The sequence below is a fragment of the Helianthus annuus genome, chromosome 16 (assembly GCF_002127325.2).
Source record: "Helianthus annuus cultivar XRQ/B chromosome 16, HanXRQr2.0-SUNRISE, whole genome shotgun sequence".
NCBI lineage: Eukaryota > Viridiplantae > Streptophyta > Magnoliopsida > Asterales > Asteraceae > Helianthus > Helianthus annuus.
Window position 1 is genome coordinate 172,283,409 of NC_035448.2, and position 23,368 is coordinate 172,306,776.

The following is a 23,368-nucleotide window of genomic DNA, read 5'->3' on the forward strand; positions in this document are numbered from 1 at the left end:
TGAATGTGAAGTTATCTATTTGAGACAAAAACGATAAGAGTGACCTAATTAGAACACTTTTGAAACTTGGTTTCTATTCTGTGACATATTCCCTTATTCAATTATGAGTGACTTCTTATCCGTTTTCTTTGCTAATGTTCTAAGTTTAGTTCACCCAACTGACTCGTTTAGTAAAAAATTGCCATGAGGTTGAATTTGTCTGTGTATCAATTATACTCGAGAGTTGTGTAATGGTGTTGTTGCAGGAACATGCCAAGCCACGTGAGTACATTCATGGCCACTTACCCATGTTCTAAAATGTGACTACTATAATATTTTTTTATAAATAAAATGATTTTTTTTTTTAATCCGACTATTGGTATTTGAAAATATTCTATAAGACAAATGTTTTATGAGCACACGTTTTCGGTACATTCGGTTATGGAGACCGGAGAGTAAACCCATATGCTTGACGGTTAATATATGGTTGTACTACATGGTTTTAATGTTATTCATAACTAATTAGTGTTTAATTTTTTTTTAACAGCAAATTCGGATCACTGATGGACCACTAACGTATCATCGTGACACCATCAGAACCATTCGATTATATCTATAATCCATCTCCACTAGGCAATAATGGATTACATGTTAAGCGAAAGATTTGAGATTAAAAACAGGGTTTTGCTATGATCAAGATCATAGGACGTGCATGAATTTCAATTAAAGCAAATTTGTAGCAATTGTACTCACCAACGTTTAGTCGAATTGGTGTTCACCTTATCCACGTATGTTGTGTTGGCCATGTATCGTTGTTACTTTTGCTACAAATAAAATGTCCATTTTACTTGATTACTATTAAACAATTTAAATTACATGTCAAAAATTGTGTTAATCAATTATAAATAATTTCTATTAGTTTGGTTTTAGACTTTTAGTAACAAAACTAACTTCTTTTATTCATTATTTCTAACGAACGAGTGACGAAAAATAAACAGGAGATATAACTCTCTTCACTTTGTTCCATTCAAAAAAACAAGAGGCTCTTGTTATGTGATTCGTTAACAAATACTTAACATAAGCTCATTCTATTTCCCATAAAGAAAGATTAAACACAAAAACACAAAGTGCTATCTTAAACTAGTGAGTTAATCCATCACATTACCATTAGAGTATGGGGTATAGGGATCGTGGAGGTGCCATGCGGGCAACGGAGGACCTGGAACACCATGCGGTCCATGCCCCACGCCCTTTGGTCCATCATGATCGTGGAATTTCCAACGACTGCCACGATCCCCAATCTCTCTTCTCTGTTTTATTCATTTATCATTTAATATTTAAATAATAAAAAAATGTAAAGGAAAAGAGGATCATCACCACACCTCATGTGAAGAATGGTTATAAAGTGGAGGCCGCCAACCATCACCACACCCACTAGCCTTTGTGCTTCAACGGGTGTTCCATGAAGACAAACGCTAATAGTCACGAAATCCGTATTAAAGAAACCGTATTAGTCATTATTAAATTCTTATTTTATTCATTATTTCGTTATAACACAAGATACATCATTTTGTATTACTAAAAATACACATAATTTAATCATCAACACATAAAAACAGGGGGTGTTTGGGATTGCGTTTTCAATCTGATTTTTTGATTATTGTGTTTTGAGATCGCAAAAGATCTATTTTGAGTGTTTGGTAAAAAAATATTAAAAAGTGATTTTTTACGTTTTGTAGAGTTCAAAACGTGATAATCCATAAGTAGGTCACCCCTTGCTGCAGGAAAACGTGATAATCCAAAAACTGATTTTTTACGTTTTCACTTATTTATTTTTTAAAATATATATACTTGCCAAACACTCAAATGGTTGATTATCTGATTATTGTGATATCAAACAACATAATCAAATCCAAACAATGTTGATTATCTGATTATTGTGATATCAAACAACATAATCAAATCCAAACATTATCTTTCTGCAACACGTTTTGTTACAGTTAATAATCTGATTCTAATTATTCAAAACACATAATCTATTTTGAAAAAGCAATCCCAAACACCAATTCATTTGTTATATTCATAACCACAACAATCATTTAAAAAAAATACATATAAAGTCACAAAAATACATAAAAAAAATAATAATAAGTAGTATTTGGTGATTAAATAATACACACCATTTCCATATATCTTCTCCCCCACAACGTGTTCTCCCCCAAAACCTAGTGAGAGGCTTTGTTCTCTCTCACACAAAAGCTTCGATTCTTCATCTCAGGTATCCGTTTTCACCACTAACCGAAGCTTATTATCCTTCGATTTTGACTTATTTCTTTTGATTTTAACTTTGAATTTGCACATGATTTGGAATATTGTTGACTGAACCACACATTTCACTTTGAAAATGACATCACGCGTTGCTGATTTGACCTAATTTGAGTTGACTGATGTTTAGTTTCAGTGATGTTGATTGTAGATCATTCATGATTATTGTTTGTGCATTTTGAGTTCTCATTGTTAGAAATGTTACAGTTTTCACTGATTTTGATTGGAGATTCAGTTGTTATTGATCTAGGGTTGAAGATTGAGTAATTTTGGAGATATTTTTTGAATTGATTTGTGTTTTGGATGCTCAGATTGTTCATTATGTCATAGTTATAGTATTCATAGGGTTTTTGATCGTTTTTGTGTTTATAGATTTGGCTCAAATGTTGTTCGGTTGAATCGATATTTCGTTTCGTTCGATTTTACTTCAATACATTGCGAACTTCTGTTCTGAACTTGTTTAATTTAGTTTCTAATGTCATGATTAATTATTCTTCTGCTAGTTGCTGCTCATTTTGAGGTATTCATCGTTATATGTTTGGTTAATGTAGTTGTATCGATGTTGTTTCGCAGTTTCGGTATTAGTGGAGTTTTTTTTAAATGGTTTTATTAATTGGTGTTTCATGGATATAGATACAGATATCCACTATCCAGTTGAGTTTGTTTTACTGGACTTGTGATGGAGCAGGTATAATACATTTTAAGTTTTTGTCGAATATTAGTGATTTGTGTTCTTCTGCTACTTGATTGTTAATGTTGTTTTTAAAAATGTAGTACGAGAAGGTTGAGAAGATTGGTGAAGGAACATATGGTGTGGTCTACAAGGCTCGTGACAAAGTGACCAATGAAACAATTGCTTTGAAAAAGATCCGTTTGGAGCAAGAAGATGAGGGTGTCCCGAGCACGGCTATCAGAGAGATTTCACTGTTGAAGGAGATGCAACATGGAAACATTGTCAGGTAGTTTCAATTCTAGAACCATCTTAGATGCAGTAAATAATTTCGTATGTATGTGTTCTTAGTTTATGTTCAGTGTTCTACAAGGTGATTATGATTTATGAAGCAAATGGTGACATTTTGGTGACAGGTTACAGGATGTTGTGCACAGTGACAAACGATTGTATCTAGTTTTTGAGTATCTGGACCTTGATTTGAAGAAGCACATGGACTCGTGTCCAGAGTTTTCAAAGGATCCACGCCTTGTAAAAGTGAGCATACTTTTTTTCTGACACATTATGTTACTTTCTTAAATTTGAAGACTAATGTAATCGATTAAATGAAACACTGTGTAATGTTCTAAAATTTGCAGACGTTTCTTTATCAAATCCTACGTGGCATTGCTTATTGTCATTCCCATAGAGTTCTCCACAGAGATCTAAAACCTCAAAACTTGTTAATTGATCGCCGTACCAATGCACTAAAACTTGCCGATTTTGGATTGGCCAGGGCCTTTGGTATCCCTGTCAGGACATTCACACATGAGGTAATTTCATTGTTATGTTTTCCGTTTGGCATTAATCATAATCATACTATGGACTTGTTATTCTGTTATTTATACGCCTAAGCGCCATAAAATCAATCACATGGAATAAAAAACAATGCCACATGTTAGTATGTTACTTATTCGTTGGTGTACTTCTTTTAGGTGGTGACACTGTGGTATAGAGCCCCCGAAATTCTTCTTGGGTCCCGTCACTATTCTACTCCTGTTGATGTGTGGTCCGTTGGTTGTATATTTGCTGAGATGGTGAACCAGCGACCACTCTTTCCTGGAGACTCAGAGATTGATGAACTTTTCAAGATTTTCAGGTTTATCCCTTGAAACTTGTGATTTTATAAACAAGTGAAAGTTATTTTATAAACCTGTCATTCATATCATTTATATAATTATAGGATCATGGGAACTCCAAATGAAGAGACATGGCCTGGCGTCACTTCTCTGCCTGACTTTAAGTCCGCCTTTCCAAAGTGGTCATCAAAGGTGATGATTCTTTTTATTTAATACCATCTGTTACTTTGGTCCTTGATATTCCTACTATTATAAATGTTTATAGACTTTTGATATTTTTTTATTAAAAGAATTAAACGGTGCATCTTTTACTTTTCAGGATCTGGCAACCGTGGTCCCGAATCTTGAAAAAACCGGTCTCGATCTCTTACGTGTAAGTTTAAACTCATTGTTACCTTAGTTCTTATTTGTTGACTGATTATCAATTACACATCATCACATGCTCCACAAATGGACTTCCAAACATCAGACTACACAGTACACGCTGTCTCATGACATTTAATGTTCAAATTGGCGCTTGTTTTAAGTAAAATGTTGACAAACTGTTGAATATATGAAGAAAAACCTCTGATAAAGAGTAAAATGCCAATTTCGTCTCTGAGGTTTGGCCAGTTTTGCAACTTTCGTCCAAAGGTTTGTTTTTCCGCATCTGGATTCAAAAGGTTTGGAATCTTGCCATTTTCATCTGGCTCGTTAGCTCCGTTCATTTTTCTCCGTCGAGTCAGAGGTAAAACCGTCTTTTTTGTTAACTTAAAAGGCAATTCGGTTTTTTTTCAGGGGTATTTGGTCTTTTTACATAAAGTGAAAACGACCGAATTGCCCTTTAAGTTAGCAAAAAAAAAAGTCTTAATTGCCTCAGTTAACGGAGAAAAATGGATGGATTTAACGAGTCCGGATGAAAATGGCGAGATTTTTAACCTTTTGGATCCAGATGCGGAAAAACAAACCTTTGACGACAGTTGCAAAACTGACCAAACCCTAGGGACGAAAATGGCATTTCTCTTTGATAAAATAATTAACAGAACACCATGTTTTCAGATAATTTTGATTTGGAATTAGATTGGAAAACATGCTCCTATTATGTTTGTGGGACGGAAGTAGATATGTGCGCATAGGAAATAAGGAAAACAAGTTTTGGTCACAGAGTTAATAAATTATATTTTCGCATATCACGCCTCATGGTGTAAGTTGTGACCACTTGTAGCCTTTTGGTGTCATGGTTTCTGTCAATAGTAGAAGTGACATTGACATAAATGTGTAAGAAAACCTCCCTTTTTGACTAGGTCATGTGGGTGACGGGACCATTGGTACCAAAGCATGAGATATAGGCATATGGCTATCAAATATACTTTACTCAATAACACCATACCAGAAATGCACTGATATTATGTTCATCAAGGGACCATATTATGTTTTAAACGGATAACAGGGTGTTTGGATGGTTTATAGGAGATTAAGTATGGACATACTTTTAGTGCATGAAGTTCTAATATAAAATAATGATGAATTAATTTCAGAAAATGCTGTGCTTGGATCCCAGTAAAAGAATTACAGCCCGGACCGCACTGGAGCATGAATACTTCAAAGATATCGGATTCGTGCCATAATCCACCAAGGTTGTCTTCATGAGCCCTTTTTTAAGGTTTGATTATGTGATATATGTGTGGCGTTTTTAGGAACCTTAAAATTAAGGTGCTTTGTTGCTAAGCCATTATCGAATTGGCTTGTGCTTGTGCGTGTTCGTCTGAATCCTTAAAAAGTTTTAAATCCCTTGTAACAGTTTTCTTGATGAAGGACATATCATCATGCTTTTTATTTCCTTTCAATGGATTTGTTTGGTGTGCAATTTGCGCGTGGTACGGATTTGTGCTATTATTTGGCTAGATGTCTTCATCAAATTTTCCAAGGGCCGCATCCTTTAATTGGAGCATCTAAAACTTGTTTGTTTCATGTGATTGATGCATTTTGCATGGACCCTGTATGCTAGTTTGATCAATTATACCAAAAGAGTCAAAGACCAAACCACCCACCCCTACATGTGATGTGGCATAATATACATCCTTCCAAACTTGGTCTAAAAGTATTTGTAGTAAACACTAGATGCTAATTAATCTATCAAAGTGGGAGATGGTTCATTCTTTTGGTGAATGAATTCATGTTAAGGGTGAGGAGGCACCCATCGTGGAACCCATTTCAACCCTTTGAACCTGGCCAATAGGATGATGACATCTCATTTGAAGTTTTGAACCCATTTCAATTTTCAAATTTCAACCCAATAAGCATAAGAGTGGGGAGGGGGTAGTGGTGCACAAAAAACCCGAACCCGGACCCGAAAAAAGAACCCGGAACCGGGTATTATAAAACCCGGGTTTTTTATACCCGAACCCGACCCTACCCGTAGGGTAGGGACCGGGTATGCATATTTGATCTAAAACCCGAACCCGGAACCGGGTTTTTTTATACCCGGTTTATACCCGAAACCCGGTTTTATAAATACCCGAACCCGAACCCGAACCCGAACCCGGAACCGGGTTTTATAAATACCCGGAACCGGTTTTTAAAAAAACCCGATTTTGATGTAATCTTGTTTAATTATGTATGCATTAAGACTTCTAGTTCTTATGATTTAACAAAATTATGTATGCACTTTGATGTAATCTTGTTTAATTATTAGGTTTCTAATGATATTTGCCACCGCTACTTAATTATTTAGTATATTTCATTACAAGTGGAAATAAATATGCCAATATATGTTGGCCCTTCTATTTTCTTTGTTTGTTTAATATCATTATTAGTTTTTGTATTTAATAAATTGTGCCTCTGGTTTATAAAGTTCAAGAATAACCACATGAAGAACTACAAATTGTGCCTCTGTTTATCAATAGATTTGATGTCTATGTGTGAGAGTTATGTTTGATACATTTTATAAGCATAGTTCCGGTCGGGTTTTTTTAATACCCGGTGCGGGTTTTTTCCCAACCCGATGCATACCCGAACCCTACCCGATGAATACCCGAACCGGACCCGAACCCGGAAATAGGGTATTATAATACCCGGGTTTTATAAAACCCGACCCGAACCCTACCCGAACCCGGGTATATAGGGTATACATTTTTGGTAGAGAACCCGGACCCGGACCCGACCCGGTTTTTAAAAAAACCCGATTTTGTAAAACCCGATCCTACCCGAACCCGATCCTACCCGAAACCCGGTTTTTAAAAAAACCCGATTTGTGCACCACTAGGAGGGGGCACCCATCTGGCCTTCTTGGAAGACAATGGCTAGGAAGACACAGGCGGTGGGTTCGTGAATCCGGAAGTGAAGCTGCCAAGGGAACCCACACCACTTACGGCGGTGGCGGTGTTCACTGCCTCCCTGGCCTCCTCGCTTGAACCTGTGCTTAAATCCGTGGGCGCCCCCACCACCCTAAAAGCGTTTTAGATTAACGTGTTGTATGATATTTTCTTTGACTAAAAATAAATGTCTATTATATAATAGACATGCAATTTTAAAAATATACGTCTAATTTCAGTAGTTAAAACGTGTAGTGTTACCCCTTATTGTTTATGTAGTTAAGTAGTTCTAAGACTGCAATTAATACAATATTAGGAAAAAAGTGCAAGTAAAGACACCGACAAAGCGACTACAGAATCTGTTCGGTACCGGTACAGTACCGGTACTTACCGGTGTTTTACCCATAAATACCGGTATCGGTTCCAAAAAACGGGGAAAGTGGGTACTGGTACCGAATATACCCGGTACGGTACCGGTACCCGATACCAAATGATCATCCCTACTACAGATACATTAGAAGCCAAAGATGTGTTTCATAGTTTCAGCCAAAGATACATTAACTAAAGTGTATATTTGATCCCAGAAAGATGGCTACAATCTACAAAACCATCCTCTACTTACAAACAAGACCAACATACATTGTTCGAATCATATAAACACGAACAACTTGCAAATTCAACAACCCAACGCTTTCGATGCTACGAAAGTCAAAAATACAATACATAAATCGCAAACACAATACGAATCCTGTGACCAAATACTTAAACTCACAGCATGCTGTCGGCACGCGCTGGAAGCCGTCTGAAGAAACTCAACGCTGCAGACGGCAACCTATGGCGAAATCTCGGATGTCTCATCACATAAAACCCGCTCAGTATCACAAGCACCTGGAACGGCGTTGCGTATAAAACAAATGCAGCCACAAGACAGAACACCATGAATATAAGCGTAGCGCGTGGATCTCGCCAGCTCAGCAGGCCTTGTAGTCTTTCCCCTTGGCTTGCGATATCGCCCACCACAGACTGGATTCTTCCCGCCACGCTTCGTAACCGGTCATACCGGTGCCGGACGACGTCCGGGTGGCGAGAAGTCGGAAACGTGTCGAATTCCTCGTCTAACTCGTCGGGGTTAACCCCGTCAGCATATGATAACCGGGTGTTCATATGCGGAGGGTATTGTGCTCTAAACCAGTAGTTCCAAAGTCCGATAAGGAACATGTAGAGGAAGACCGTCGGTAGAATAAGCTCCGGGAAAGACACGAGCATCACGAACAGGACGTGAACAAGCACCGTCGTGATCGGATTCTTCCACAAACAAACTTCACCAAACCATTTACTCACCGCAAGAACGCCACTGAAAACCGACATTAGCCTGAAGAAATTCGCTTTACTTCTCCGCATACTCCACAGATGCGAATTCGCATCCGTCATGAACTCAACTATTTCTCTCCTCAGCGGCGGTTCTGCTCGGCTGAGTCGAGCCGCCACTATCCCGACAGCTTGGTGACGTAGCAGGTCAAGCTGAACCACCGTCAACGGCCTCACATAGTGCATTCTAGGCAACAGTGGCTTCGAGTACGTATACATCATGTTCATCATTGAAGTACTCGAAAAACGAATCGCCAGATGCAACTCACCCATTTTCTTGACACCTGACGGGTGCAGAACGAGCAACGGGTACGAATGTGTATAAACCCGACCCGTTTCAAGTGTCGAGATTCTGATACGGATTTTACCGATTCTCACGTCTTTCGAATTAGAGTCGTTATCGACCTGAGAGTTGTCGAAAACACCCACGGTTATAACCGTTGACGGGTCGTACACTTCCCAAGTATATTGCTCGTTGAACTTTGGAGTCAAACTGTCGATAACTGTTCTTGTTCGAACCCATTTGTGACCGTATTTAGCGACACAATACGCATCCGTCGTTCCTCTACCATCTCGGGTTTTCATAGGGTGAAGTGCACTAGCGTTTAGAATACCGACTTCCAGTATCCCAATCGACGGCTTCCATAGCTGTTTAGCACTCGGTCTGAGATCGCTGCTGTACTGAGTTGACTCATCGAGAACATGATACCCGCCTTCTAGACAAACTCTAAGATGCAACCGAGTAGCAAACTTATCTTTCTTCTTCATCTTCTCATCAACATCGTGATCACCATGGTCTTGAACATGAAACCACCGCGAAGGAATCATCCGATCATCCGCACGTCTCTCGATACTATTCAACGGTATAAACACCTTCCCCAAAGCTTCCTCTTTATTGGGTCCCACTCGATCTTCGATAGTAAGAATCAAATGATCTTCAAACGGCTCAGCAGCTACCAGCAACATATCTTCGTTCCATAACGCATTTGCGTTTCTTGCTTGAACCGATCTTGTTTTCGAAACATGGTTATTAATCTGTACTTTTACGTATACATCCGGGAACCGGTTTTTTTCACCCCAAATGAGATCTTGAACCTCGATTACGTTAACACGAACGTACCAAAGTCTTGGCGAATGGTAGACTTTCGAGCGAGTGTACATTGAAGAAACAGCGCTATCGACGTTGTTCGTTGCTTGATCCACAAGAAAAGCATCGGGAAAGGCTTCATCGGCTTGTGTCCCCATCCAGACTGCAAGCATTAGCTCACCTTTCTTTTTCTCACCCTTTTTGTCCTCCAGCCGATACCATTCTGGAGCTAACGGGCTATCCGGTGGGACCCTTGTTGGAATATCGTGAAGATTTACACGAACGAGCCCAACGAAGTCATCTTTTATCGTGTCTTTGTCTTTAACCACAACGTCTAATACGGTCGCTTGCATTCTTTCTCGAGAGAATGCGAAAACCGTGTTCCATTCCGGGTTTGATGTTTTGGAAAAATGTTGTGTGATCCCTTTATAGTTCCCGACCCGTACTTCAACAAACGGGTCGAGACTTCCGGCCACGTCCATGCTCGGGAGGTCTTGTGCTTTCACGACGCGAACGAAAAGGAACTGCATTGCTTCCACGAGGTCGTAAGTGCTCGCTCGACGGTTATCACGGGTCACAACGCGTCCCCCGATCACCTGCCCACCGCCAAGAAACGGGCTTGTTTCTTTAAGAGCATACTCCATCGGTTGCGATGAAGATCCAGAGTACATCCTCACAACCTTCGATTGACCTTGAAATTGACTTTGATTTCTCATTTCGTCAACTCCGTATGCGTATGCTTGCTGCGGCTGGTTCATATCTGCCATGTACGGTTGCTGCGAAGGAATATGCGGTTGTTGGACAGCGTTGGAGTTCGGCAAATGATGAAACGTTCTTCTTGAATCTTTCGATTCTCTTCGGCCATGAGAGGAAGTATCCATCTGAGGAAGTGGATTCGATGACATAACCGACGGGTTATCAGTGAGAAACACTTTCAAACCTAACTCGCCTTTTACACGCGTAAGAATGTTCTTTTTTTCCAAAGGGTAATGGAAAACAACAGCATCCGAATAAGGTACAAATGAAGTCCCAAGGATATGAACTTTACCCATGAAATTTTTTGGGTTAATTCCTCCTTTTGTTCTGTTGTATACATATGCATCAAGTTTAAGGTTATGCAGGTTGCTCGGGTCCGAAATGTTGAAATAAAAAGTCTCGTCCCAACTCGGGTCAAGATCCTTTTCTTTAACAGTAGTTACAAACTTCTGATGATCAAAGTGAAGCTCCACATACGGGCTAGCCGAACCCTGACCGTCTTTCGGTATAAGCCCGTGGGCGCTTTTGACCTCAACTCCTAGCCTCAGGTTGCTCATGTTATCAATTTGTTCTCAGAGGACTTTTCACAAACAGTTGGTGGGCGTCAATGCACACCTGAAAAAAATCAGTTTCAACCTCTTAAAACACAAAATTACAGTGAAAAAAATGAAGGGATTTCATGAACACATGTGTATAAACAGAATCACAGATTCAAAATTGAATCTTTACGATGACGAAGTGAGATTCCAAATTTGCTTTTTGAGAAAAAGAATCAATTTTTAGAGATAAAAGGGGGGAATAAAATCAGAAATTGGAACAACAAAGATTCATCAGCAAAAGGGATAATACTTTAGCTTGTTTATACTTCATACTCCAATTTTCAATCAATTTTGACTTTTAGGTCAAACAGAACAAATTCCGAATTTAGGGTTTTTTTTTTCTTTCTTTTGGAACAAGATATTTAAAAATTATGCTGAATATATTCCAAAAACACCAGGTAATACTACTTCAATTCGCGTATTTTTCAAAGTAATTAACAATCAACCATAAAAAATCACAAAGCAGAAAAGTCAAACTATCAAACAAAAAGTGAAAATCAGCATATGATTCTTCTTCAAATCAGAGCTTAATTAAAAACAGAAAAAAAAGTGAAATGAAACAATTAATTAATTACCTTTAAAGTTTTAATCTTGTAACAGCTTCACCAACAAGTTTATCCACCTTATGATCTGATGAATTTGTTATTGAAATTTAAAAGAGAAGAAAAACAGAGAATATGAAAGAAAAGATGAAGAAGATGAAGTGAAAATTCTGGGATGATTCATGGGAGTAAACGACCAATATTGTGGGGTTATAGTGTCAGAGTACAACACGCTTATTTTCAATTTCAGCCACTTGTTTATTTCAACTCCGCTTTTAAAAACATTATTTTATTATTATTTTAATACTAAGCAAAGACTATTCTTTCTTATGGCATATAATATTTTATGATATAATATTATAAATGGACACCAAACTTACGTAGTAGTAGTCAGGGCCGGAATCAATGTAAACTTAGCCATAACACGGGGCTCCACCCCGTATTTGAATTCACAGTGTAATTTTTTTCGGTTTATACATAAGATGCTCCTAAATATATACGAGAATACACCTAAAAGAAGATTATGAAACTTGATATTATTCATTAAGTTCAAAACCTTTGGTAACTAAGCTCAAATATTTAGTTTTATGATAATTAAGCCCAAATTGTATTAACTAATAAAACCCAAACAATAAAATAATCAATTTGAAAAATGCCATGGTTGTGCGGCCGAAAATGATTTTTTCATAAGGTAAAAAAACGAAGATGTGATGAAGCGATTTCAAGCTATGAAAAAAGAAGACGACAAATCTATTAGGTATTTGCTTTATTTTATTTATTTATTGTCGTTTTTTCTAATATTATATGATTGCACGATAAAAAAAATTGAGACACCCCTGATTTAATGTGCTAGTTCCGCCACTGGTAGTAGTATTTGATAAAACTAACATACATTTTGATTGACTATACATTTTTGCAAGTCGATATAGAACATGAAGATAATGTGAAATTTCCATATGTGTATAAGGGTGTTTTTCAAGTAAAATGAATTTATATTAGGTGTGACAATCGCATCATATCATGATATCAATACATGACCAATCGCATCGATTCCACCATGGTCACCACCATGACGCACCACCACCATCGATTCTACCATTTGTTACCACAGCTAGCCACCATAAAAGGATAGGGATAGAGCTTATGAACTCATATATATATATTTTCTTAAACGATTCATTAAAAAAAATTTGATTAGAATTCGAACCTAAAATGATATGTTTTAACCCATATGCGTTGTAACGCATCTTGTTATCTGTTACCCAACATTTCATTTTGTCCAAAATCGTCCTTTAGATTTGGGCAGGTTTGCCATTTTCGTCCAAAATGACATTTTTGTACGAAATTGCCCCCAACGTTTGTAACTTTTTGCCATTTTCATCCAAACCACTAACTTAGTTTATTTTTTCCGTTAAGTTGAGTATATTTGGATGAAACTAGCAAATATAAAACCACAGGGACGATTTTGGCAATTTACTCAAACTCTTTTAAATTTCTTTTATTTAATTAATTTTGTTACTTATATAATAAAAAAGAATATACATGCAATTTTTATATGAAAAAAATAATAGCTTTGTCACATAATTTTTATAAATTTTCATCAAACCACTAACTAAGTTAATTTTTCTGTTAAGGCGAAGGATGTTTATAAACTAAGACAGAAATAAATTCTATTTTTTTATATAGATCTGTTTTATAACAATAAAATCTACTTAAACCTCTAAATTTTATTAAACTAAAATGTTGGTGACCTTATTGAAAAAGATCAAATAAAAAAATCTTATCATATGTACCAAGTTTCTAATTTATCTTCTAATCTTTTAAATTCGCTTCTAAGGAAAAACATAAGCCAGTGCCCCCCCCCCCAATCAAACAACGTATCGTTACCAAACCTTAAAATTACCTACCAAATTGTAATTATAATGCTATGAACCAAAAGTTCTTTACTCAAGCCACTCAGAATAAGTATTCGTTAGTTACTCTCATAATCTTAATTAAATAAATATTTTATTTCTACCAACATATTTCCTAGGTGCTCAACACATTTAAAAAATATGTAACGTTTTACAATTTTTTTTTATCTCTACAATTGATAAATACTAAAAGTTGTAATCGATTGTTATTTGTTGCACACCAATGACGTTTTCTCTTTATAAAACCGATTTATATAAAGAAGTTGTAAACTAATTTCTGTCTTAATTTATACAATTTAAAACATCCTTCACCTTAACAGAAAAAATAAACTGAGTTAGTGACTTGGATGAAAATTTATAAAAAATATGTGACAAAACTATTAATTTTTTTTTCTAAAAACTCCATGCATATTTTTTTATTATATATGTAACAAAATAATTAAATAAAAGAAATTAAAAAAGGTTTGAGTAAATTGCCAAAATCGTCCCTATGGTTTTATATTTGCAAGTTTCATCCAAAAATCTTCAACTTAACAGAAAAAATAAACTAAGTTAGTGGTTTGGATGAAAATGGCAAAAAGTTACAAACGTTGGGAGCAATTTGGCACAAAAGTGTCATTTTAGACGAAAATGACAAACGTGCCCAAACCTCAGGGACGATTTTGACAATTAACTCATTAATCTAATTTGTAGCTATGCATAAAGTGAAAGCTGATAAATTAATTTTTGATAATTGATGATAAATACTTCTAAAAGAAAGGGAGAGGAACTTACTACGTGAGAAAATATAGTTAGACTGAAATAGGGACGTGAAAGTGATAAGAACATCTTTAGCGTGTTTGAAAAGGACGTTTAAAATATATGTGGCCTCTGGATGGATGAGAGAGGAGTAACACTGTAACATAAGTTTTTGGGCGATTTTCTCTAAAAAAACGCTTCACGAGCTTCATAAAAACCTAATGAGCCGAGCTCGAGCCTGGTCGAGCTTGGGCTCGGCCCGGCTCGTTTACACCCATAAGTAACACCAGTTTTTGGGCGATTTTCTCTAAAAAACGCTTCACAGCGCCATTTTACTATCCTGGTGGGCGTTTTTTTCAGCCAAAATGCTTTTGACGTGCTTTTTTCCACGCCTTGCTTTTGGCCAATCACCCTTCATCTTCCTTTTGTTTGTTCAATAAGATTTTTGATGGTTTTTTTATTTAATTTTATTACAAACATAATGCCCCACAATGCCCACATCCCCACTACACCTATTTTAGAAAACGCCCCATAATGCCTCATTGCTAACTGGGCTGCCACATAACGCAAAACGCCCAAGGATAGAGACATTACCACTACACGTAGTCTAATTTCATTTTTTCCCGATGAGAATTGATGAAACATGTGTGGAGAGAGAGTGTGTGATGTGGCATCCAAACTTTTACTCTTGGCTACAGCTATGGGGTATGAGGGTGGTGGATTGTATCATGGATTGCCATATAAGACTATGGAACTACTGCTACACAACCTCCTGTGTAAACCACCGTGGTTCGTGTGGTTTAAACCACGTCAACCACGCTTCAACTTTTCCAAATTTCAAGGATTTGACTTAGGCAAAAATAAATTAAAAGGAGGGGAATGGTACTTTGGGTCATGACCACACCTTATAAAGTGGTGAATTTGGATGGTCAATGAAAGTAGAGTGACATGACGCTAACGTGGAGGGTTATAATCACACCCTCTAGCCCTATTGCTCTAAGGGGGGAGATAGTCCTTTTAGAGCATTCACATTCAACTCCTTAAAAATATACATACATTCCATTAAAAAACAAGTCATATATCAATATACTTCCACTAAAAACAAATACTTTATATCTCTTCTTTTCAATTAGAGTTAAATGCCATTTTAGTCCCTGTGGTTTGGGCCATTTTGCTAGTTTAGTCCAAAGGTTTCATTTTTAACTTGTGGGTCCAAAAAGGTTTCACAGTTGTCGTTTTAGTCCACTCGGTTAACTTCATTCATCTTTTCTGTTAACGAGAAGACCAATTTGGTCATTTTGTATGTAATTCTGTTAACTAAAAGGGCAATTCGGCCATATAAAATGACCGAATTGGCCTTCTCGTTAACAGAAAAAATGGATGAAGTTAACCTAGTGTAGGGCTATGCAACGGTTCAGAACCGGACCGGACCGAACCAAACCAGAATCGAACCAGAACCGTTAATTGCTAAATTTAAGAACCGAAACCAAACTGTATTATAACGGTTTTGTTTCTATTCCGAACCGGTTAAACGGTTCTCGTGTAAACGGTTCTCGCGGGAACCGGTTGACAATTAAATCGTAAAATTATCAATTCAATAAAAACAAATCAAACCATTTAAGACTGCGGGGTATGGTGGGGCTTGGGTTGGGCGTGGGTTGGGGCAATTGCTGACACGTGGATGTTAACCCAAACCCAAGTTTTAATGGGGTATGGTGGGGCTTGGATTGGGCGTGGGTTGGGCCGGCGTGGCCTAGCCACATCATCATTTTTTTTAATATATATTTAAATTAATTAAAAACATAAAAAACATATTTTTTTTAAATACATAAACAAACATAATAATTATTAAAATAAAAAACAATCATTCTTCGTCGTCTTCGTCGGTTTCGAACCCAGGAATCGTTGAAACATGTTCCACCAAATCAGATCGAAGGTTGTGATGTATATCCCTTGACTTGATCCAAAATTCATTAACCGCTTTATCTTGGTCTGTTACGTTACCTGGTTGGGAATCATCGTCATCATAGTGGGTAACGACCGCTCTACCTTCGTCCTCCAAAATCATGTTGTGAAGAATGATACATGTGTACATCACGTTTCCAATCCGATTCTTGTCCAATAGTCGACAAGGTATTTGTAATATTCGCCACCTTTTCTTCAAAACATCGAATGCTCGCTCGACGTCTTTACGTGCAGCCATCTGTACCCTGTTAAACTTTAATCTCTTTGGATCTGTCGTACCGTGTTTTGTGAATGATTTTACAAAATCCCCCCACTCTGGGTAAATCCCATCAACTAGGTAGTACCCATACAAGTACTCAACCCCGTTTACAAAGAAAGTTCCTTTGGGTCTTATACCATTTATTCGATCATTGAAAAGGGGCGAGTGGTTTATGATGGTGATATCATTATGTGAACCTGTCATACCGAAGAACGCATGCCATAACCAAAGATCTTGGGACGCAACCGCTTCAAGCATGATGGCTAGAAATATTTCCGCCCCATCGTCAGATGATGATGACGATTCAGTATAACTTGAAGAACTCATGGCGAGATTGTGTTTTATGTGTTTGATTTTGTGTGAGAAAAATGATAAATATTGTAAAGTATTTATAAAGGAAGAAATTTTTTTTTTAGCCCAACGGCTAGCCTGGTTTGGCCATTCACAACCCGCCATGTCAGCTTGGCCAGACCGCCCCACGCCCGGCTTGAAACCCACGAAAAAGGGGCCATGCCCAAACCCATGCCCACCCGGGGTGGTGGCTTGGGCGTTTTCAGCCCACCCACGCCCAAACCCCCGCCCCATACCCCGCAGTCTAAAACATTAACTAAGAGTTGCAACATTCAATGTTCAAACCAACAAAAATAAAAGTAGCAAAGCAACAATAAAAAATTTCAAGCCATAAAACAAACTCTAAATAAAACTATTACAACCATCGTGTTAACAATTAAAACAAACATCTTCAAACTTCATTCGATCTTCATCCTCTCAATCTTCTCATAGACATCTAAATGAAACCAAGTGTTAGCAATTAAAAAAAATAAACGAATAATGCATCTACTGTATTTGGTTCACGTGGATCAGTAATGCATCTACTGTATTACCAAGTGATACACTATTAATATACACATTTACAATTTGATCAACATTGATTTGATTATTTTTGTTCAATTTTTATTTTCACATACAGAGAACTTTATGTATCAGAAAGCAAACATCTAGAAAGAAAATGTATGCAATCATAAAAAAAGGTCATGTAGAATAGCGTTCCTGTAGTTGCAGGGTGTTGATGAAGATGAACTTGTATGATAGCAATTAAGGTTAGGGTTGAGAGATGGAGAAGAATTAGAAGATGAAAGATGAGATTGTGGAATGAATATAAGAGGAGGGAATAAGAATTAGGATGTCGTATGATGTTGAAAAGCCCATTAATAAAATAGGGTTTTAAATATTTATAATCCCAACTAGTTCTAGTGGTTCTTTAACAGGAACTGTGCTTTCAACTGGAACCGAACCGGGAACCGTTTTTACCCAAATTTAAGAACCAGAACCGGACCCTATCTACAAAAATACGGTTTGGATCTAGTGGTTCCGGTTCGGTTCCCCGGTTCTGGCGGTTCTGAACCGTATACTGCTCAGCCCTAACCCAGTGGACTAAAACGGCAACTGTGAAACCTTTTTGGACCCACAGGTTAAAAATGAAACCTTTGGACTAAACTGACAAAATGACGCAAACCACAGGGACTAAAATGGCATTTAACTCTTTCAATTAAATAATATTTTTATACCTTTATCATTACATTTTTCTCTCTCCTTTACTCACAACCACTTTTAATATATATTAAAAAATTATAGTGGGTGAACAGTGTCCCCCCAAATATACAGATGAACAGTAACATTTTCTCTCTCCTCCACTCACAACCACTTTTTATACTCTTTATATTTTAAAAACCACACACACAGATTTTGATTCCAAGGATATGAATGCTCTTAGCATCCTTTGTGCCTTCATTTTGCAGTGTGTTTAGTGGAGTTTCCAATCTCCCACATCCTTTTTTCATCTTGCATCCCCTCTCCCCTTCCATCCATTTCTTCTTCCTTCTTTGTGGCAAAACTTATTCAAGTGAATATCACCCTTCTCCATTCTCTTCATCCCATATCTTTAGCCATGTCATCTTCCACCTCAACCTTCTCCATCTTGTCAGCGTCCCGTCTTGTCCTGAGCCCGCTTTGTCCGTTTCAAGAGAAAGTTTTATATATTGAAAGGGTATAACTAACTGGCTGGCACCTTACGAAGTAGTATACTTCTTTTTTTAGTAGTAGGAGGCTTCACATACTCTTACTACTCGAGAGATAGGATAGCACCCCCCCCCCATCCCGAAGTGACGAAGATGAAAAGTGCTTTTGCTAACTCTTTCTCGTCTTCAAAAAAGTATCAAAATGCAGTTATATAAGCTATATATATATATAAGTATTGTATAAAATTAAGATTACACATATATCTCAGTACAACGTTTATCAAATTATTAGTAAAACAACTTAAGAGGACATACAGATATGAGATATCAACACTAAAATCATTTCCATAATATAAATTACCAACACATTGTTGCATTGTGTTATTATACCCCAAGCATGGGGTGTTTTTTTTTTTTAAATATTTTGATTTTTCACTTTTAACCCAAAGGTTTTCATCTTTTGTATTTTAACCCTCTTAATTTGTTTAATTTTAACCCAAAATTTTTCATCTTTTGTAATTTAGCCCAAAACTTTTTTATTTACAACTTTGGACCCCCATACTTTTTATTTTTCGCAAGTTTTTCATTTTATGTTTCGTTCTAAAATTTGCAAGTTAATACCTCGCAACACGCGTTTGTGGTTCAATGTTTTTGGTCTATTTTTTCACATTTGACAGGTACGTCGCAACGTGTCTATTTTCCCCCTTTGGCAAGTTCGCCACAACGGGCGGATCATACGTCGACTTAGTTATTCTTTTCTACGTTATTTTGCGAGTTAACACGGCGCAACGTGCGTGTGTGGTTCAACGTTTTTACGTCTATTTTTTCCATTTAACAAGTTTTTTGCAACGCGTGGGTCCTAAATCGATAAAATGATGTAACACCTCGAAAAATTTCGTCCAGTAATGTCTTGACACGTGTCATAAGGTTCCGTTATGTGAAAACATACTTTAGAGGGACTAAAAGTGACAAACAGTGAAAACTATGGAACGTAAGGGTCCAAAGTGTCAACAATGGATAAATAGGCTCTATGATAACCCCACATAATGTTTATAACCTTTAACGGATGGTTCATGGATCATACGACGCGGAAATTGCACGAAAGTGAAGTATTTCAAACTATAGGGGCCAAAAGTGTCAACATGTTTAATTTATACCTCTGAGTGAACTTTTGGCAGACCCGAAGCTTTGTATAGCTAAAATATACTCACTAGAATATGTGGTAAAAATTTCATGAAGTTTCGTCAACGTATGAGAAAGTTATGGCCAAAACCGTACTTAAGGGACTAGAAGCGTCAACGTCGAATTTCAGGGCTTTTCGGTTGAGCGCAAAGTTATCCGAGGGCATTACCATGTTGGTAAAAGTCCTAAGGTTCTTAGAAACCAAGTTTGGGGGTTTACGGGTCGAGAAAAGTAGCCGAAACGGCACGTTCAAGCTCAGGGACCAATTCTGTCAATACACGAAAGTTGTTTGGCTGAAACAGGGGTCAGGCGACCCGCCTGGGAAAGCCCAAGCGGGCCGCGTGGGTTGCCCAGCGACAGAAATCGTGTTTGGGTCAGATTTGGGTCCGATTTTGAGTTGCTAACAGCTGGTCTTGCCTCCAATTGCACCAATTAAGAGCCATGCATGCCTACCATCAACAGTAAACCTCAGAATCTCAGCTTTAAATCCGAATTTAGCTCATTTCTTGACATTTACAATAGTGAACAAGAACACCAAGACTTGCAAGAGCTCTCAAAGCTTCTCTGGAGATAATCTGAGCATCAAGGCCGACTTCTAGAGTCCACTAAACATCCTTAGGACCATTGTAAGCATTCAATTCGTTCCCTAATCCATTCTTGTTGTGATTATTAGTAAAAGTCAAACTGGGTGTTCATAACCTTTGACTTTCTGATCAAACGGATTTCTTTCAGTAATTTCTCGAATTGAAACTTGTTATAGATTAGTATTTATGTGGGAAATAAACCCTCTAAAGGGTACTAACTGATTCCCACTACATGCATGCTTAATGTCGAGTCAAACATGGTTCTAAAAAGTCAACAGAAGCAATCTTTGTGAAAAATAACATGATTAATGATATAGATGACATGCAACCTGATTTATCATTAAAAATAACTTGTAACACATATAAGAATGTGTTTTAATCATCATCAACTCGACAATCTATAGTGTAGACACGAATCGGAACCGAAAGTCTTGTAAAACGATTATTTCGTAGACTATCGATTCGGATTCGTACATGCATGTTCAAGATCTGTATTGGAAAGTATTTTTGACTATTTTTATTTTAGTTAAACTCTCTGGAATTTTCTTTGATTGAGTCTATGCTTAGCCTATTCGAATGCTTGTTTCCGGTTTATGCATAAAGTTGACTATCTTGCCCTTTTTGATTTAAAACGGGATTTTTGGAAAAGTAAAAGAGTAGAGATCTGTATTTTTATTATATAAACTTGCACCGAAAATTTCGGATCAGTTGATAGTCCAGATTGTGAGTTATGGCCATTAGCGTAAAACTATATTATAAATTTACATAAACGGTCCTTTTTGCGTAAAACCCGTTTCTGGCCACGTTTTGGTACAAAACTTTTTACCAACTGATTATATATAATATTCTGGGAATTTTGATGATTTTTAATTAATTTTTGGCTGAACGGATCCTCGATCACCTAGCCATTTCGGCTTATGTCGGTTTTGACCGTTTTAGCCATAAAAGGAGTTTTACACATCCGTTTGACCCGAAACCTTTTTCTACTGATTTTGTATGATGAATAAATTATTATAAGACTTCTGGAAATATAAAAATCTCAGATTTTATTTGAAAACCCGAAAACGCCCTTAAATCGTATTTTTAGCGTTTTAAGCGCATAGTAAGCGTCATACTTGTTTTAAACCTACAAGACTTATACCTACTAATGTAAATTACATATTTTCATATAATAACAGTAAGTATAATATTTTGAACCCAGGTTTCCAGTTTTGGCATTTTTAGCCCTTGTGAAATTACTAAATTGCCCCTACGGTGCATAGTTTGGTTTTAAATGATAAATTTGATAAATGGGTCATACCCTACTGATATAATATGTTATATTAAGTATATTTACTGTATGAACCAGACCCGAAACTCAGATTTCTAATTTTACCCTTTTATTATCTTTTAAATGACCAAAATGCCCTTCTAAGGCATAAATTGGGTTTAAAATTATTCCGGGCAATATAGAACATAACTTACTGATTTAATATCATATTTTAAGCATATTACATCAGGGAACTTGCATTTGAATCATTTGGCTACCCGTATCGCCCTTTTCGCGTTCGGTTCGGTTTACGTAACTAGTTTGCGTAAATTGACCGAAACGGGTCGAACGATATCATTTTTATTTCAAAATCCAGAATGTATTTAGTATACCCATATTATACAAGTATTCAAACTTGTCGGGTCTAAATCACATTCTATCCGGTCTTTCGCTTAATCGTGCGTAAACCGTATCATTCCTAAAACTAACCGGTCAAAGCTTAGGCTTAAATAAAAGACCCGTTAGGAATCTAATAGGTTAATTATAAACCTTTGTTCCAGATTAGGAAGCCCGGTAAAAGCTACCACCACTTATCGTTTGTGACTTATACTTGCTCAGGTAAATACTTTTTGACTTATTTTCCCTATACGGGCTTGGGGTACGGTATTTAAAATACCGCTTGATCGGGCGCACAAGTCCTGCGCCTTATGGGTGTACAGTCTTGAATAGCTTGTGCGACTTCGTTTAAACAGTCTTGTTTTACTTAAAGGCTTTGGGGGGTTATTGACCGTGTCCCGGATATCCTTGGCATTATCTTACGAGATGGCCACGACCAGAGCACGGGGTGTAGGCGTACACCCGTCGTGTATAACTCTTTAATGTGGTGTGTCATTTAATCTCTAGCCCGGACAGTAGATCCCGGGCCACCAGAGATATGAGTGCATGTAAATCGTTCACAAGTTTATATTATATAATTATCCCAAGTTAATAAAAATATTTATGCCTTGTGCATTTAAATCAATTTTAAATCATTTTCAAAATGAGTCAGTCGATTTGTATTTACCAGTGTAAACTGACGTATTTTTCCCAAAAGATTAAGTGCAGGTACTATACGGAAATAGGCTGGCTGTTTCCTAGAGAGCGTCCACAATAGTCTCGCAAACTCGGACGACATTTATCTGTTGAACTATTTATTTCTATTTTTATTTGATCCGCCTGTGGATCCATTTCAACTACTGTGATATTTATTATTACACTTTATTTAAAAGTTGAAATGTTTCTATTCTGCTTCCGCTGTGCATTATTATATTGTGTTGATTGTCTATGACGATGCCAACTACGTCACTGTACCCCACACCGGGCCCACCGGTGACACGTGGAAATCGGGGTGTGACAGGTTGGTATCAGAGCCAACGCTGAGTGAATTAAACACTATCCTAATGTGTTTAATCTCAGTTACACAATTGCACATCTCTCGATTTTCGAGTCTAGACAAAGAACTTAGGAAATGTTCGACATTTCGTTTAATTTATTTTTATTTATTAATGCATTGTCTTATATATTTTGTTGTGCAACTTGTTTGACTTTTGACAGGATCAGGATGCCGCCAAGGATGAGAGGTCGTGGAGGATTTCCTACATCGCACGATCATGAGGCTGGTCCCTCGCATAGGCGGGCTCCATCTGCTACACACAACACAGCCGCTAACGACCTTTGGAGGTCT

At 37.2% G+C, this 23,368-nt stretch overlaps 2 protein-coding genes across 3 annotated transcripts; one reads left to right on the plus strand and one right to left on the minus strand.

Moving 5' to 3' along the window:
• The first annotated feature begins 2,120 nt into the window (after positions 1-2,120).
• Positions 2,121-5,951, plus strand: LOC118487960 (cell division control protein 2 homolog A). Of its 2 annotated transcripts, none has more exons than XM_035984899.1 (9): positions 2,121-2,257; positions 2,938-2,992; positions 3,079-3,263; positions 3,391-3,511; positions 3,613-3,786; positions 3,949-4,112; positions 4,197-4,284; positions 4,412-4,465; positions 5,610-5,951. In XM_035984899.1, the coding sequence occupies exons 2-9, from the start codon at positions 2,984-2,986 to the stop codon at positions 5,697-5,699; spliced, it is 885 nt and encodes a 294-aa protein (XP_035840792.1). In that variant the 5' UTR covers positions 2,121-2,257; positions 2,938-2,983; the 3' UTR covers positions 5,700-5,951. The 2 variants fall into 2 exon arrangements, with proteins under 2 accessions (XP_035840792.1, XP_035840793.1); XM_035984900.1 differs by having other exon boundaries at positions 2,134-2,257; positions 2,944-2,992.
• A 1,948-nt stretch (positions 5,952-7,899) lies between these two features.
• On the minus strand, positions 7,900-11,990 carry LOC118487961 (FT-interacting protein 3-like). The gene is made up of 2 exons (XM_035984901.1): positions 11,771-11,990; positions 7,900-11,211 (listed from the first exon to the last, which is right to left on the minus strand). Exon 2 carries the CDS (start codon positions 11,151-11,153, stop codon positions 8,154-8,156), a length of 3,000 nt encoding a protein of 999 aa, XP_035840794.1. The 5' UTR covers positions 11,154-11,211; positions 11,771-11,990; the 3' UTR covers positions 7,900-8,153.
• Positions 11,991-23,368: the final 11,378 nt, after the last annotated feature.

Coding starts and splice junctions, on each gene's coding strand:
- LOC118487960 (XM_035984899.1), top strand. Junction 3,264..3,390: donor CAACATGGAAACATTGTCAG/GTAGTTTCAATT, acceptor TTTTGGTGACAG/GTTACAGGATGTTGTGCACA. Junction 3,512..3,612: donor AGGATCCACGCCTTGTAAAA/GTGAGCATACTT, acceptor TAAAATTTGCAG/ACGTTTCTTTATCAAATCCT.
- LOC118487961 (XM_035984901.1), bottom strand. CDS start 11,153: ATGAGCAACCTGAGGCTAGGAGTTGAGGTCAAAAGCGCCCACGGGCTT.